We start from the raw sequence: 11,705 nt of genomic DNA on the forward strand, positions 1-11,705 counted from the left end.
TCTTTCTCTCTCTCTCTCTCTCTCTCTCTCTCTCTCTCTCTCTCTCTCTCTCTCTCTCTCTCTCTCTCTCTCTCTCTCTCTCTCCCTCTCTCTCTGTTTTTCTTTCTCACACATTCAGATTTTTACCTGGGGGTTTAGTTGTTAAATAAATATTATTTAATGTATAAAAAGAAACCAAATATAAATTTATATTTTTCTATAAAAGGGCAGAAAAATAGCTTAAAACCAACAAACGACTTTTTTAATAGAAATAAAATAGCCTAAAACCTTTCCCAAAAACTATAAGAAGCTTCACTGTAAAAGTGAACCATATCGTTTCAGCGGTCCCTTCTCTACAGATAAAAAAAGCTTACAACTTTATAAATTAGGATATTGTTAAATCTTTTCATTTAAAACTACCCTTCTGTACAACCCTTCTGTACGTAAATGAATGCAGGGAGGAAATGGATATTTGGCTTTTTATTACATTAGTTCCCAAAGTTAATGACATTTTGTTAGTTGGCTAATTAACTTTGGGGACTTTCATAGAATTTTAATTGGTTGGTTTATTACTTTGAGTGTTTAAATGTTTAAACCACCAAATATTGTTTACAAAATGGGTAATTTTGTGTATATTTTCATTGAAAATATCCATTAATTTATTGGCCATTGTCTTATGCCTCTAATTCCCTGGTTATTTATGTAGCAAGTGGGTTCGTGGGTGGTGCGTTAAGTGTGTGTGTGTGTTATACTACGATAGTGTGTGTGTGCGTGTGTGTGGCAAGATAGGTAAGGTATGTGTGTGTGTGCGTGTGTGTGTGTGTGTGTGTGTGTGTGACAAATTACAATAACTTTTCATTGGAACAAAAAAAATAATGTTTGTTTTTATGGAAAAACTTTAATAAAATGATTGAATTTTTTGCTGAAGTATATAGCAAATATAATACATTTTTACTTTTTAAACAATTTAATTCTTAAATATCATTCTTTCTATAGATTTAAACACTTTTTCTATTGTCTTTATACCAGCTCAAGCATACCGAAATTCGGTCAATAATTTTATAAAATAAACCAAACTTTTTCATTACATTTTAAAGAAAGTTCGAAGACAAATATTATTAGAGATGTATTATAAAAATATTTCCTAAGTATTGTTTTTTTTGTTTTTATCTGTGAGCGAAGAAATAGCTTATTATTTCATAATTTAATTCTTGCACAGATTTTAACATTATTTTCATGTGGAAATACTCTTTGCATTTTAAACTGATTTTTTTCTAACTTAGTTGAACTTTTAAGGCATTATACTTTGAAAATTACTTTAAAAATACGAAAAGGAAAACAAAAATGCATTTTGAAAAATTAAATTCGCGATCACTTTAATGAGTGGGGTTTTGAAATAGGGCAATTCTGTTTTCCAATATCTGGGAAATATAGCTGAAATTCAAAAATAATGATTAAAATTTAAGTAACCAATCTTTAAAAAATCCATTAAGATGTGGCATTCTGTAGAGTAACAATTACACACAAATGGCACCATCCCAGTTGAGGAGTGAGATTCTACCCCATGTGAAAAAATAAAACCCCCCCCCCCGCCATCTGTCAAAATAAACCCCCCCCCCCGGCATCATGTGATTTGTACCCCATCTTAAATTTTGGTCCCTGTAATTTTCAATGTATAAAACAAAGCTTGGTGATAATAAACTATGAGTTATAGGGGTAAAATATTACATATGGGGTAAGTATATAGAATATGGGGAACAAAAATCACACATGGAGGTCCAAAAATTAATATGGGGTCATTTTTTCATGATGGGGTAGCTTCAAGTGCTTATATCTGGAGAACCGTAAGAGATAGAGGCATAGTTGCTTGACTGTGGTAACTCAGATTTACACAAGGAAGCCATTTATGCACATGGGGTGTCAAAATTTGATATGGAGTATTTTTTTCATGATGGGGTGTCAAAATTTCATATGGGGTATTTTTTTTCATGATGGGGTAGTTTCAAGTGCTTATATCTGGAGAACCGTAAGAGATAGAGGCCTAGTTGCTTGACTGTGGTAACTCAGATTTACATAAGGAAGCCATTTATGCACATGGGGGACCAAAATTTGCTATGGGGTATTTTTTTCATGATGGGGGTAGTTTCAAGTGCTTATATCTTGAGAACCGTAAGAGATAGAGGCCTAGTTGCTTGACTGTGGTAACACAGATTTACACAAGGAAGCCATTTATGCACATGGGGGACCAAAATTTGATATGGGGTATTTTTTTCATGATAGGGGTAGTTTCAAGTGCCTATATCTGGAGAACCATAAGAGATAGAGGCCTAGTTGCTTGACTGTGGTAACTCAGATTTACACAAGGAAGCCATTTATGCACATGGGGGACCAAAATTTGATATGGGGTATTTTTTTCATGATGGGGGTAGTTTCAAGTGCTTATATCTGGAGAACCGTAAGAGATAGAGGCCTAGTTGCTTGACTGTGGTAACTAAGATTTACATATGGAAGCCATTTATGCACATGGGGGACCAAAATTTGATATGGGGTATTTTTTTCATGATGGGGGTAGTTTCAAGTGCTTATATCTTGAGAACTGTAAGAGATAGAGGCCTAGTTGCTTGACTGTGGTAACTCAGATTTACATAAGGAAGCCATTTATGCACATGGGGGACCAAAATTTGATATGGGGTATTTTTTTCATGATGGGGGTAGTTTCAAGTGCTTATATCTTGAGAACTGTAAGAGATAGAGGCCTAGTTGCTTGACTGTGGTAACACAGATTTACACAAGGAAGCCATTTATGCACATGGGGGACCAAAATTTGATATGGGGTATTTTTTTCATGATGGGGGTAGTTTCAAGTGCTTATATCTGGAGAACCGTAAGAGATAGAGGCCTAGTTGCTTGACTGTGGTAACTCAGATTTACACAAGGAAGCCATTTATGCACATGGGGGACCAAAATTCGATATGGGGTATTTTTTTCATGATGGGGGTAGTTTCAAGTGCTTATATCTGGAGATCCGTAAGAGATAGAGGCCTAGTTGCTTGACTGTGGTAAATCAGATTTACATAAGGAAGCCATTTATGCACATTGGGGACCAAAATTTGATATGGGGTATTTTTTTCATGATGGGGGTAGTTTCAAGTGCTTATATCTTGAGAACCGTAAGAGATAGAGGCCTAGTTGCTTGACTGTGGTAACTCAGATTTACATAAGGAAGCCATTTATGCACATGGGGGACCAAAATTTGATATGGGGTATTTTTTTCATGATGGGGGTAGTTTCAAGTGCTTATATCTTGAGAACTGTAAGAGATAGAGGCCTAGTTGCTTGACTGTGGTAAATCAGATTTACATAAGGAAGCCATTTATGCACATTTGGGACCAAAATTTGATATGGGGTATTTTTTTCATGATGGGGGTAGTTTCAAGTGCTTATATCTTGAGAACCGTAAGAGATAGAGGCCTAGTTGCTTGACTGTGGTAACTCAGATTTACATAAGGAAGCCATTTATGCACATGAGGGACCAAAATTTGATATGGGGTATTTTTTTTCATGATGGGGGTAGTTTCAAGTGCTTATATCTTGAGAACCGTAAGAGATAGAGGCCTAGTTGCTTGACTGTGGTAACTCAGATTTACATAAGGAAGCCATTTAAGCACATTGGGGACCAAAATTTGATATGGGGTATCTTTTTCATGATGGGGGTAGTTTCAAGTGCTTATATCTGGAGAACTGTAAGAGATAGAGGCCTAGTTGCTTGGCTGTGGTAACTCAGATTAAATTAAGGAAGCCATTTATGCACATGGGGATACATAAATTAATATGGGGTCATTTTTCTCTGATGGTGGGTAAAAATTGAATATAGGGGCCAATTTTTTATGATGCAGTTGGGGGGTGAAATCAGGTTAGGTTAGGTCAGATCAGGTCATGTTAGGTAAAGTAATATTAAGGGAAAGGGAAAGGCCCCCTTGCAGGGGTTGGGTTAGGTTGAAATGGGTCAGGTTAGGTTAAGTTAGGTTAGGTTAGGTTAAAATGGGTTAGGTTAGGTTAAGATGGGTTAGATTAGGTTAAGATGGGTTAGGTTAGGTTAAGATGGGTTAGGTTAGGTTAAGATGGGTTAGGTTAGGATAAGATGGGTTAGGTTAGGTTTAGTTGGTTTAGGTTAGTTTAAAATTGGTTAGGTTAGGTTTGGTTGGGTTAGGTTAGGTTAAGTTAGGTTAGTTTAAGATTGAGTAGCCCTGCAGGGCTACTCAATATTACCTAACCTAACCTAATTACCTAGGTTGGGTTTGGTTCGGTTAGGTTAGGTTAGATCAAGTTAGGTTAGTTTAAGATTGAGTAGCCCTATTAAATTTCGATACCCCATGTGCATAAATGGCTTCCTTATGTAAATCTGAGTTACCACAGTCAAGCAACTAGGCCTCTATCTCTCACGGTTCTCCAGATATAAGCACTTGAAACAACCCCCACCATGAAAAAAATACCCCATATCAAATTTTGGTCCCCCATGTGCATAAATGGCCTCCTTATGTAAATCTGAATTACCACAGTCAAGCAACTAGGCCTCTATCTCTCACAGTTCTCCAGATATAAGCACTTGAAACTACCCCCATCATGAAAAAAAATACCCCATATCAAATTTTGGTCCCCCATGTGCATAAATGGCTTCCTTATGAAAATCTGAGTTACCACAGTCAAGCAACTAGGCCTCTATCTCTTACGGTTCTCCAGATATAGGCACTTGAAACTATCCCCATCATGAAAAAAAGTACCCCATATTAAATTTTGGTCCCCCATGTGCATATATGGCTTCCTTATGTAAATCTGAGTTACCACAGTCAAGCAACTAGGCCTCTACCTCTTACGGTTCTCCAGATATAAGCACTTGAAACTACCCCCATCATGAAAAAAATACCCCATATCAAATTTTGGTCCCCCATGTGCATAAATGGCTTCCTTATGTAAATCTGAGTTACCACAGTCAAGCAACTAGGCCTCTATCTCTTACGGTTCTCCAGATATAAGCACTTGAAACTACCCCCATCATGAAAAAAAGTACCCCATATTAAATTTTGGTCCCTTATGTGCATAAATGGCTTCCTTATGTAAATCTGAGTTACCACAGTCAAGCAACTAGGCCTCTATCTCTTACGGTTCTCCAGATATAGGCACTTGAAACTACCCCCATTATGAAAAAAATACCCCATATCAAATGTTGGTCCCCCATGTGCATAAATGGCTTCCTTATGTAAATCTGAGTTACCACAGTCAAACAACTAGGCCTCTATCTTGTACGGTTCACAAGATATAAGCACTTGAACCTACCCCATCATGAAAAAAATACCCCATATGAAATTTTGACACCCCATCATGAAAAAAATACCCCATATCAAATTTTGACACCCCATGTGCATAAATGGCTTCCTTGTGTAAATCTGAGTTACCACAGTCAAACAACTATGCCTCTATCTCTTACAGTTCTCCAGATATAAGCACTTGAAGCTACCCCATCATGAAAAAATGACCCCATATTAATTTTTTGACCTCCATGTGTGAGTTTTAACCCCTTGCTTCAATGTTAATATCATAGCATTGGTTGCTACCCCATCTGTGTTTCTCAACCACTAATTATGTTTGATGACATCCAGAAAAATGTATATTATGTAGTTCAATAATCTGCCACTAGATGTTCCTATTTCAAACAAACTATTGTTTTTTTTTTCTTCAATGGAGCCAAATTTTTATCTTAAAATATTAGGTAAAGTAAAGAATTAGAATATGTTGGTGATTTAGTATAAAAAAAGTCTTAAAAGAGAAATAAAAAAAATAAATAGAGGCATTTTCAAATTTTATTCAAAATATAGGAAAATATAGAAGAGTGAAAGGCATAGCTTCACTACAGTGGAGCATGGTAGCTTATGCTACCCTAATATAAATTCTTTCGCGCGAGGCTCACCTCGCAAACCCCTCTAGACTCTCCCCCCCCCCACCCAGATTTTATTTCCCCTTCTGCCAATCATGTCCCCATCTATCAAATTAGACCCCACCTTCCAATTCTGGCCTCATCTTCAAATTTAGACCCCATCCTTCATTTTTGTCCCCTGTTCAATAATTTATCCCTTCTCTGACATTATTTTGTTTCTCTTGGAGAGGAACAAAATATGAAGATGGGGATCAAATTACATGATGGGGACAAAATCACATGATGGGGTATAAATTTCATGATGCCGGGGGGGGGGGGTTTATTTTGATAGATGGCGGGGGGGGGGGGGTTTATTTTTTCAGATGGGGTAGAATCTCACTCCTCAACTGGGAAATTGCCCACACAAATGTGTTTCTTGAAATCTGTGAACAGAAATTTAAACTGTTTTTCAGGGCTCGGCAGCCGCACGCCTGCCACCTGTAAGCCTCAGGGAAATCAACCATTTTTACAAATTTGAATCATGCTAAATTAGTGACATACATAATCAATTTACATAAAAGCTGCGCTTATGCATATTTATAGCTACCTGTGAAAATAAGGAAGGCACATTTCAACGGCCATTTCTTTACAGTAATCCCTGAAAAAAAACATTATTTTTAATCCAGCGAAAATATGTTACCTTTTAGAGACTCGTCTATTATCAATTATATTGATTTTTTATAAGAATCGCCTGGTTGCAAAAAAATAAATGTTATACAACTTATTACCCCTAGTATATTCTGAAATCTTAATTGATTTTAAAGTCCTCAGAAAAATGACCTTTTTATACTTTTTGGGGGGGATTCAAACAAAAAAATTAAGGTCAAAATCAATTTTCATTTCCGTTTGCACAAGTTTTATAATAACGTTTACTTATTCGCTGGCTTAAAAACTTTGGGGAATTTTATTAAGTTTTGATTGATTGCTTTATTAAGTTGAGTGTCAAAACGTTTTAATCCATAATTGTAATCTACAGAAGGGGTAATTTTGTGTATAATTAATGGAGATGTACATCAATTTATCGGCCATAGGCATATTCCTTTTTTCTCTTTAAGGGGACTATTAATATTTCAAAATCATCTTTTGTAATGGCAAGTCAGGTTTCTTTATTCAAACATTTCAATTCTCGAGGTCCTCGATATATATAAAATTAAATAATATATTTATTGAAAATCAAACGTCAATTGTTAAAAATATTTTTGTGTCGAATCTACGTATGTATTATAACAAGGATGACAACATGCATAAAAGCGAAGCTCTGAACTGGAAGGACAGATGAACATTGGCATTTAGTGTCAGAACTAAAATAAATCAGTAGAAATGTACAAGTGGAAACGAAATTGTCAGTAAAATTGTTGCAAAATTGCTTAAATGCAGGATACTGTTCAAGGACGTACTTACATTTTTAGTACTTGACTATTGAGATGCTTCGCGAATAACATTGTGCCTTGTTGTAATAGGAATCAGTATTTAAAAAATTTAAATGAATAGAATAATTATATCGCATGAAATTTTTTTGTCAAAAAGTTAAAAATCAACATGATTTAAATGGAATTACGGACATTCTGGTGATGAATACAGGAATCACCATGCAAAGTTAGAACAATTCTAAAACGAAGAAAAAACTAACCGTTCCGGATGAACGTACGCTTAGAACCGACCCTAATTATAGAAAAGATTTGCTTTTAACAATAAACATGTTTCTCCGTCAATGATTTAAAATTAGATTTCTATAATTTGTTAAAGTCACATACTCTGCGCAAAACATTTTCATGGATAATATAATGAATGATAAATTGATTTACGTACCTATTAATTATAAACATAATTACCCCTTTCGTTGTTTGGTCGAAAAGTGTGGATATTGCAATCATTATTTGATAAAAGTACCCAAAGTGTGGATATTGGAATCATTATTTAATAAAAGTACCCAAAGTTTTTGAGCCAATGAATAAGACAAAGTAAATAAATCTACAAATTTTACAGGGTATGTCACATAAATCGGGACATTTTGTAATTTTTAAGAAATTAACATAAAATCGTTAATTTTAAAGATTTTATTAAATTTTAAAAACTGGGAAGCAAAATAGGTATATGACTAGTAGATTATTTAATAAAATCGCCGCCAGCCTCAATCACCGCCTTTACCCGCCGGCAGTTCCAGGTCAATATGTACCTGTCCAAGCTGGCGTAGTTCTCCTTGATAGTGGCAATAAGGGAGGTCTTTGTGGTATGGGCACGTCTATTGGTGCATGCTTCAAAGTAGCCCCAGGCCCAAAAGTCCATTGAATTAAGTTCGGGCTGCTGGGAGATCACATTTCCTTAAAATCATGAGTAACCGCAGAATCCAATTTCACCCAACTTTCAAGCTGCCCTAAGACACGGAGGCTCTCATTAGGACCACAGTTGAGCTAGAACGACGTTCTTTACCTTTTTGGAAATGGCATGAAGTTTCAGCTAGGGTTGTCAGCGCAACCCATAGTCTAATATGAGTTCCATATGGGTCCCTGAAATTGAGAACCGAGAAATTTTCATGCACGATTTTTGACGTTTTTGACATCTCAAAATCTGCAATGTTTCACTACGGCCAAGCCATTTCAGATGGAGAGCTCTAGTCTTTTCTAGTGTCTTACCCATGTATCTTACAGTATCCCCAGCAAGTTGCATAACTCTACCTCACCTACAGATGGGCTGAGGTCAGATTTAGTGGGCCCTATTCGAGAATCCAGATTAAACCACCGGCGCATTTGGAATCTGTCTTGTTGAACATATGCGCGGCCAGCTCGGTGTACACGTCCATCTTCGTCCAAAGACTTTTTTGTTCTAAAAGGTCATTACCTAAGCTTTCCACAGTGGGGTTAAACGTCCTGATTGGTCAAGTAGTTTTTGCGCTATGGCCGTTTAAAAAATGTCCCAATTTATGTGACGCACCCTGTATAAATAAAAATTATTAAAATTATTGGTTGAAATGTTTGGAGCTGCTGGTTTGAACCATCTCATCAAGATTTTATGAGAATTAAACAGAGATTTTAAACCAATTTAAAGAACATGGTTTGTTAGGTACTAGTGTAATTTACAGTTCAATGCCCCCTCCCCTTCCCCTACCTTTATATTTCAATTAGGGCTCGTCAGTCGTGTGGCTGTTTGTTTATGCTTAATTATGATTTCTATTAGTGGCTACGCGCATGAGATCTGCTGCAAGCGACGGCTCCGCACATATATTGTGCTGCCTGCCGAGAGAAACCATTGGACAAGCTATGAACGTACGGACATATATGTGTATAGAATAAAATCTTACTTGGCTATTCGTTGAAATTCTGCGGGGTCGGTTATTCCCATCACCTTAATAAATTTTAAAACTTTAATTTAATTATATTGAAATATTACTTTAAATCTCTTTGGTAGCTAAGCAACTCTATAAAAACTGCGCAAAAAGCGGCATTAGTAACGTGTCGGCTTACTGTCGTCGAAAAGTTGGGTACGTATCATACTAGAGCCGTTAAAAATTAATAATACGAGTACAGGAAATGCCTTGGCCAATAAATAAGACAATCAAATGGTTGATTGTCGACAACAGTTCTAGCCCTATGTTGTTATTAACCTTCCCAAGCTAATAAATAAATTTAGTTTCCCTTGCGAACGTGTTGACACAACCTAGATGTAGAATAGCTTCGCTATCAAAACTCGAACCTGCATCATTTGATTTTTAACTTTTTCAATCTGTCCTTGCCGCTGCATAAAATCCATTTTTAATTACAAGTTTTTTGTTTATCTAAAATTGAAATCTGCCAATTATTAACTTTTTAAATTATCGGCTTTAAGTTCCTTATTTAGTACTAATAACCCCCCCCCCCCACACACACACACACACACACTTTATTTTTAAATAAGGAGAGATGCCTACCCACGAGTGGGGAAAATTGGGCTCTAACCCTGCGGAGTCTATACATGCAGTGCCCCAATCCTGCAGGGCTACCTAGTATCCAATATAACCTAACCTAACCTGACCTAAAACAAACCTCCCCAAATTTACAATTTATTTACATAATACTTATTTTTAAATTAAGAGGGAGGGGTTAAGAATCAGAATTCTACAAGGTACTCTTTGTGAAAACGCCATTATGTTCATAAGTAGAGAAGCAAAACAAGCTATAATAGCCAGTATAAGATAATTAATGGTATATCACATTTTTATTTTATTTTTTTTTTTTGGGGGGGGGGGGTGTTGTCCGATAATAAATCACTGAATATTATACATGAATAACGTTGCAGTGTTTACATACAGGTCGATACATGCCCCATCAAAAACCCTATAATTACGGGGTCTATCTACAAGATGTCAAGTACTTTATTCGGTTTAAATTGTGAGCGCTTGTTTTTTAAACACTCTTTACTAGCTGCGATATTGAAAGATTTAAATAATGCTGTAGGAAAGCAAAATAATTGTAACACTTAAGGCCTTGAAATTTTCATTGTTTTGTAAATTTTAGCAGCAGTTTATAGTACATACGTAGGTCAAATGTAAGTCAATGTGTCAATGTTGCTTTCCCTTTGTCACTAAAGGAAAAGTAGACTTAAGTTTGTAAAAAAAAGTTTTATGAGCATATGAAATGTTATATTATATTGACATAAGTTTAAATGAATTCTTATAATATCATAAACATCACTATAGTGAATTTTTGTATTATTTTCAATTAACATATGTATAGTGTATACTATCTAACATTGCTTTCTCTGGTAAGCAGACTTAACTAAGTTAACCGGCTTGCTAGATAGGGATAAACTAATACTGAATACTCCTTATATTTCCTTTTTCTTTGCTTTCTTTTTTCTATACTTTCTTTACGAGTGTTAATTTAAAATTGTTAAATTATTACTCAGTTTTTAGAAAGTTCAGAGAAGTTAACCAAACTCATCAAAAATAGCCTAAAACTTGCCTTATACCAAGCTGAATTTTGTGTAAATATCGAGTTTGTTGTTCAATAGATCTTTTAAAACATTTTAAAAGTCATTTAGTCCCAATAGAACCTTTGTATAATATTATAAATTCGTGTATCATTTATTCATAAAAACCTTATATCTCCTCATAAATCTAAAGAAGATAGATATGGAGAAAAAAAAACAGCAAAAAAGGGATAGAGATAGAGAGAGAGAGAAAGAGTGCATTTGCTATTTATTAGTCGCACCCTGTTTCTCATATCAAATAAATAAATAAATCGATTTAGTGATGAACAGTCGGATGAACGGACATTCTAATTAGCGAGTAACCAAGCTACTCTAAAATCTTGCTGTTTCTACTGGACACTTTGTTTGCAAAGTATATCACTTTTGGGTACTTTCTAGAAATAGAAACGCAAGCTTTTCATAAATCAAAGGGGAGAATATTTCAAGAATTTTGCATAAAACGGGGTAACTTGTATAATGCCTAAATATGATAGCAGATTAATTGAAGACAAAATGCTTTTATACATGTAATAAATACTAAAAGACTTTTGAGAGAATAATGGCAAAGAATTTGTTGATATATTTGTAGATGTATTTTTTTCTAGAATAAACTCTATTAATTTTGTATTTGTTTCAACAAAATTTCATAATTTTTAGGCTACTATTTCTAAAATTAGTTCCTATCCTTCAGTATAAAGCAGAGCTCAGCAGCTAAAGCCGCAGCTAAGCAGTTTTCTAATCCACCTGATAAACCTACTTCAAAGCCTCAGCCACAAAATTTCAAGTTCATAACCCCAAACCTCAGTAAGCC

At 35.3% G+C, this 11,705-nt stretch overlaps 2 protein-coding genes across 3 annotated transcripts in view; both read right to left on the reverse strand.

Annotated features, from left to right (window-relative positions):
* Window positions 1-9,778, reverse strand: part of LOC145318957 (protein-lysine N-methyltransferase SMYD4-like) — a 37,756-nt gene extending 27,978 nt beyond the window's left edge. For both annotated transcript variants that reach the window (XM_080160723.1, XM_080160725.1), the window contains exons 1-3: window positions 9,641-9,778; window positions 9,249-9,292; window positions 6,498-6,548 (exon numbers count right to left, since the gene is read on the reverse strand). In XM_080160723.1, coding sequence (XP_080016849.1) covers window positions 6,498-6,548; window positions 9,249-9,292; window positions 9,641-9,697 — 152 coding nt within the window. In that variant the 5' untranslated portion in view covers window positions 9,698-9,778. The remainder of the gene's footprint in view (window positions 1-6,497; window positions 6,549-9,248; window positions 9,293-9,640) is intronic.
* Window positions 1-11,705, reverse strand: part of Hel25E (ATP-dependent RNA helicase 25E) — a 356,959-nt gene that overhangs the window by 52,812 nt on the left and 292,442 nt on the right. The gene's annotated exons all lie outside the window — the stretch shown is intronic.

This window comes from Acartia tonsa, chromosome 5 (assembly GCF_053477335.1).
Source record: "Acartia tonsa isolate MP-2025a chromosome 5, ASM5347733v1, whole genome shotgun sequence".
Taxonomy (NCBI): Eukaryota; Metazoa; Arthropoda; class Copepoda; order Calanoida; family Acartiidae; genus Acartia; species Acartia tonsa.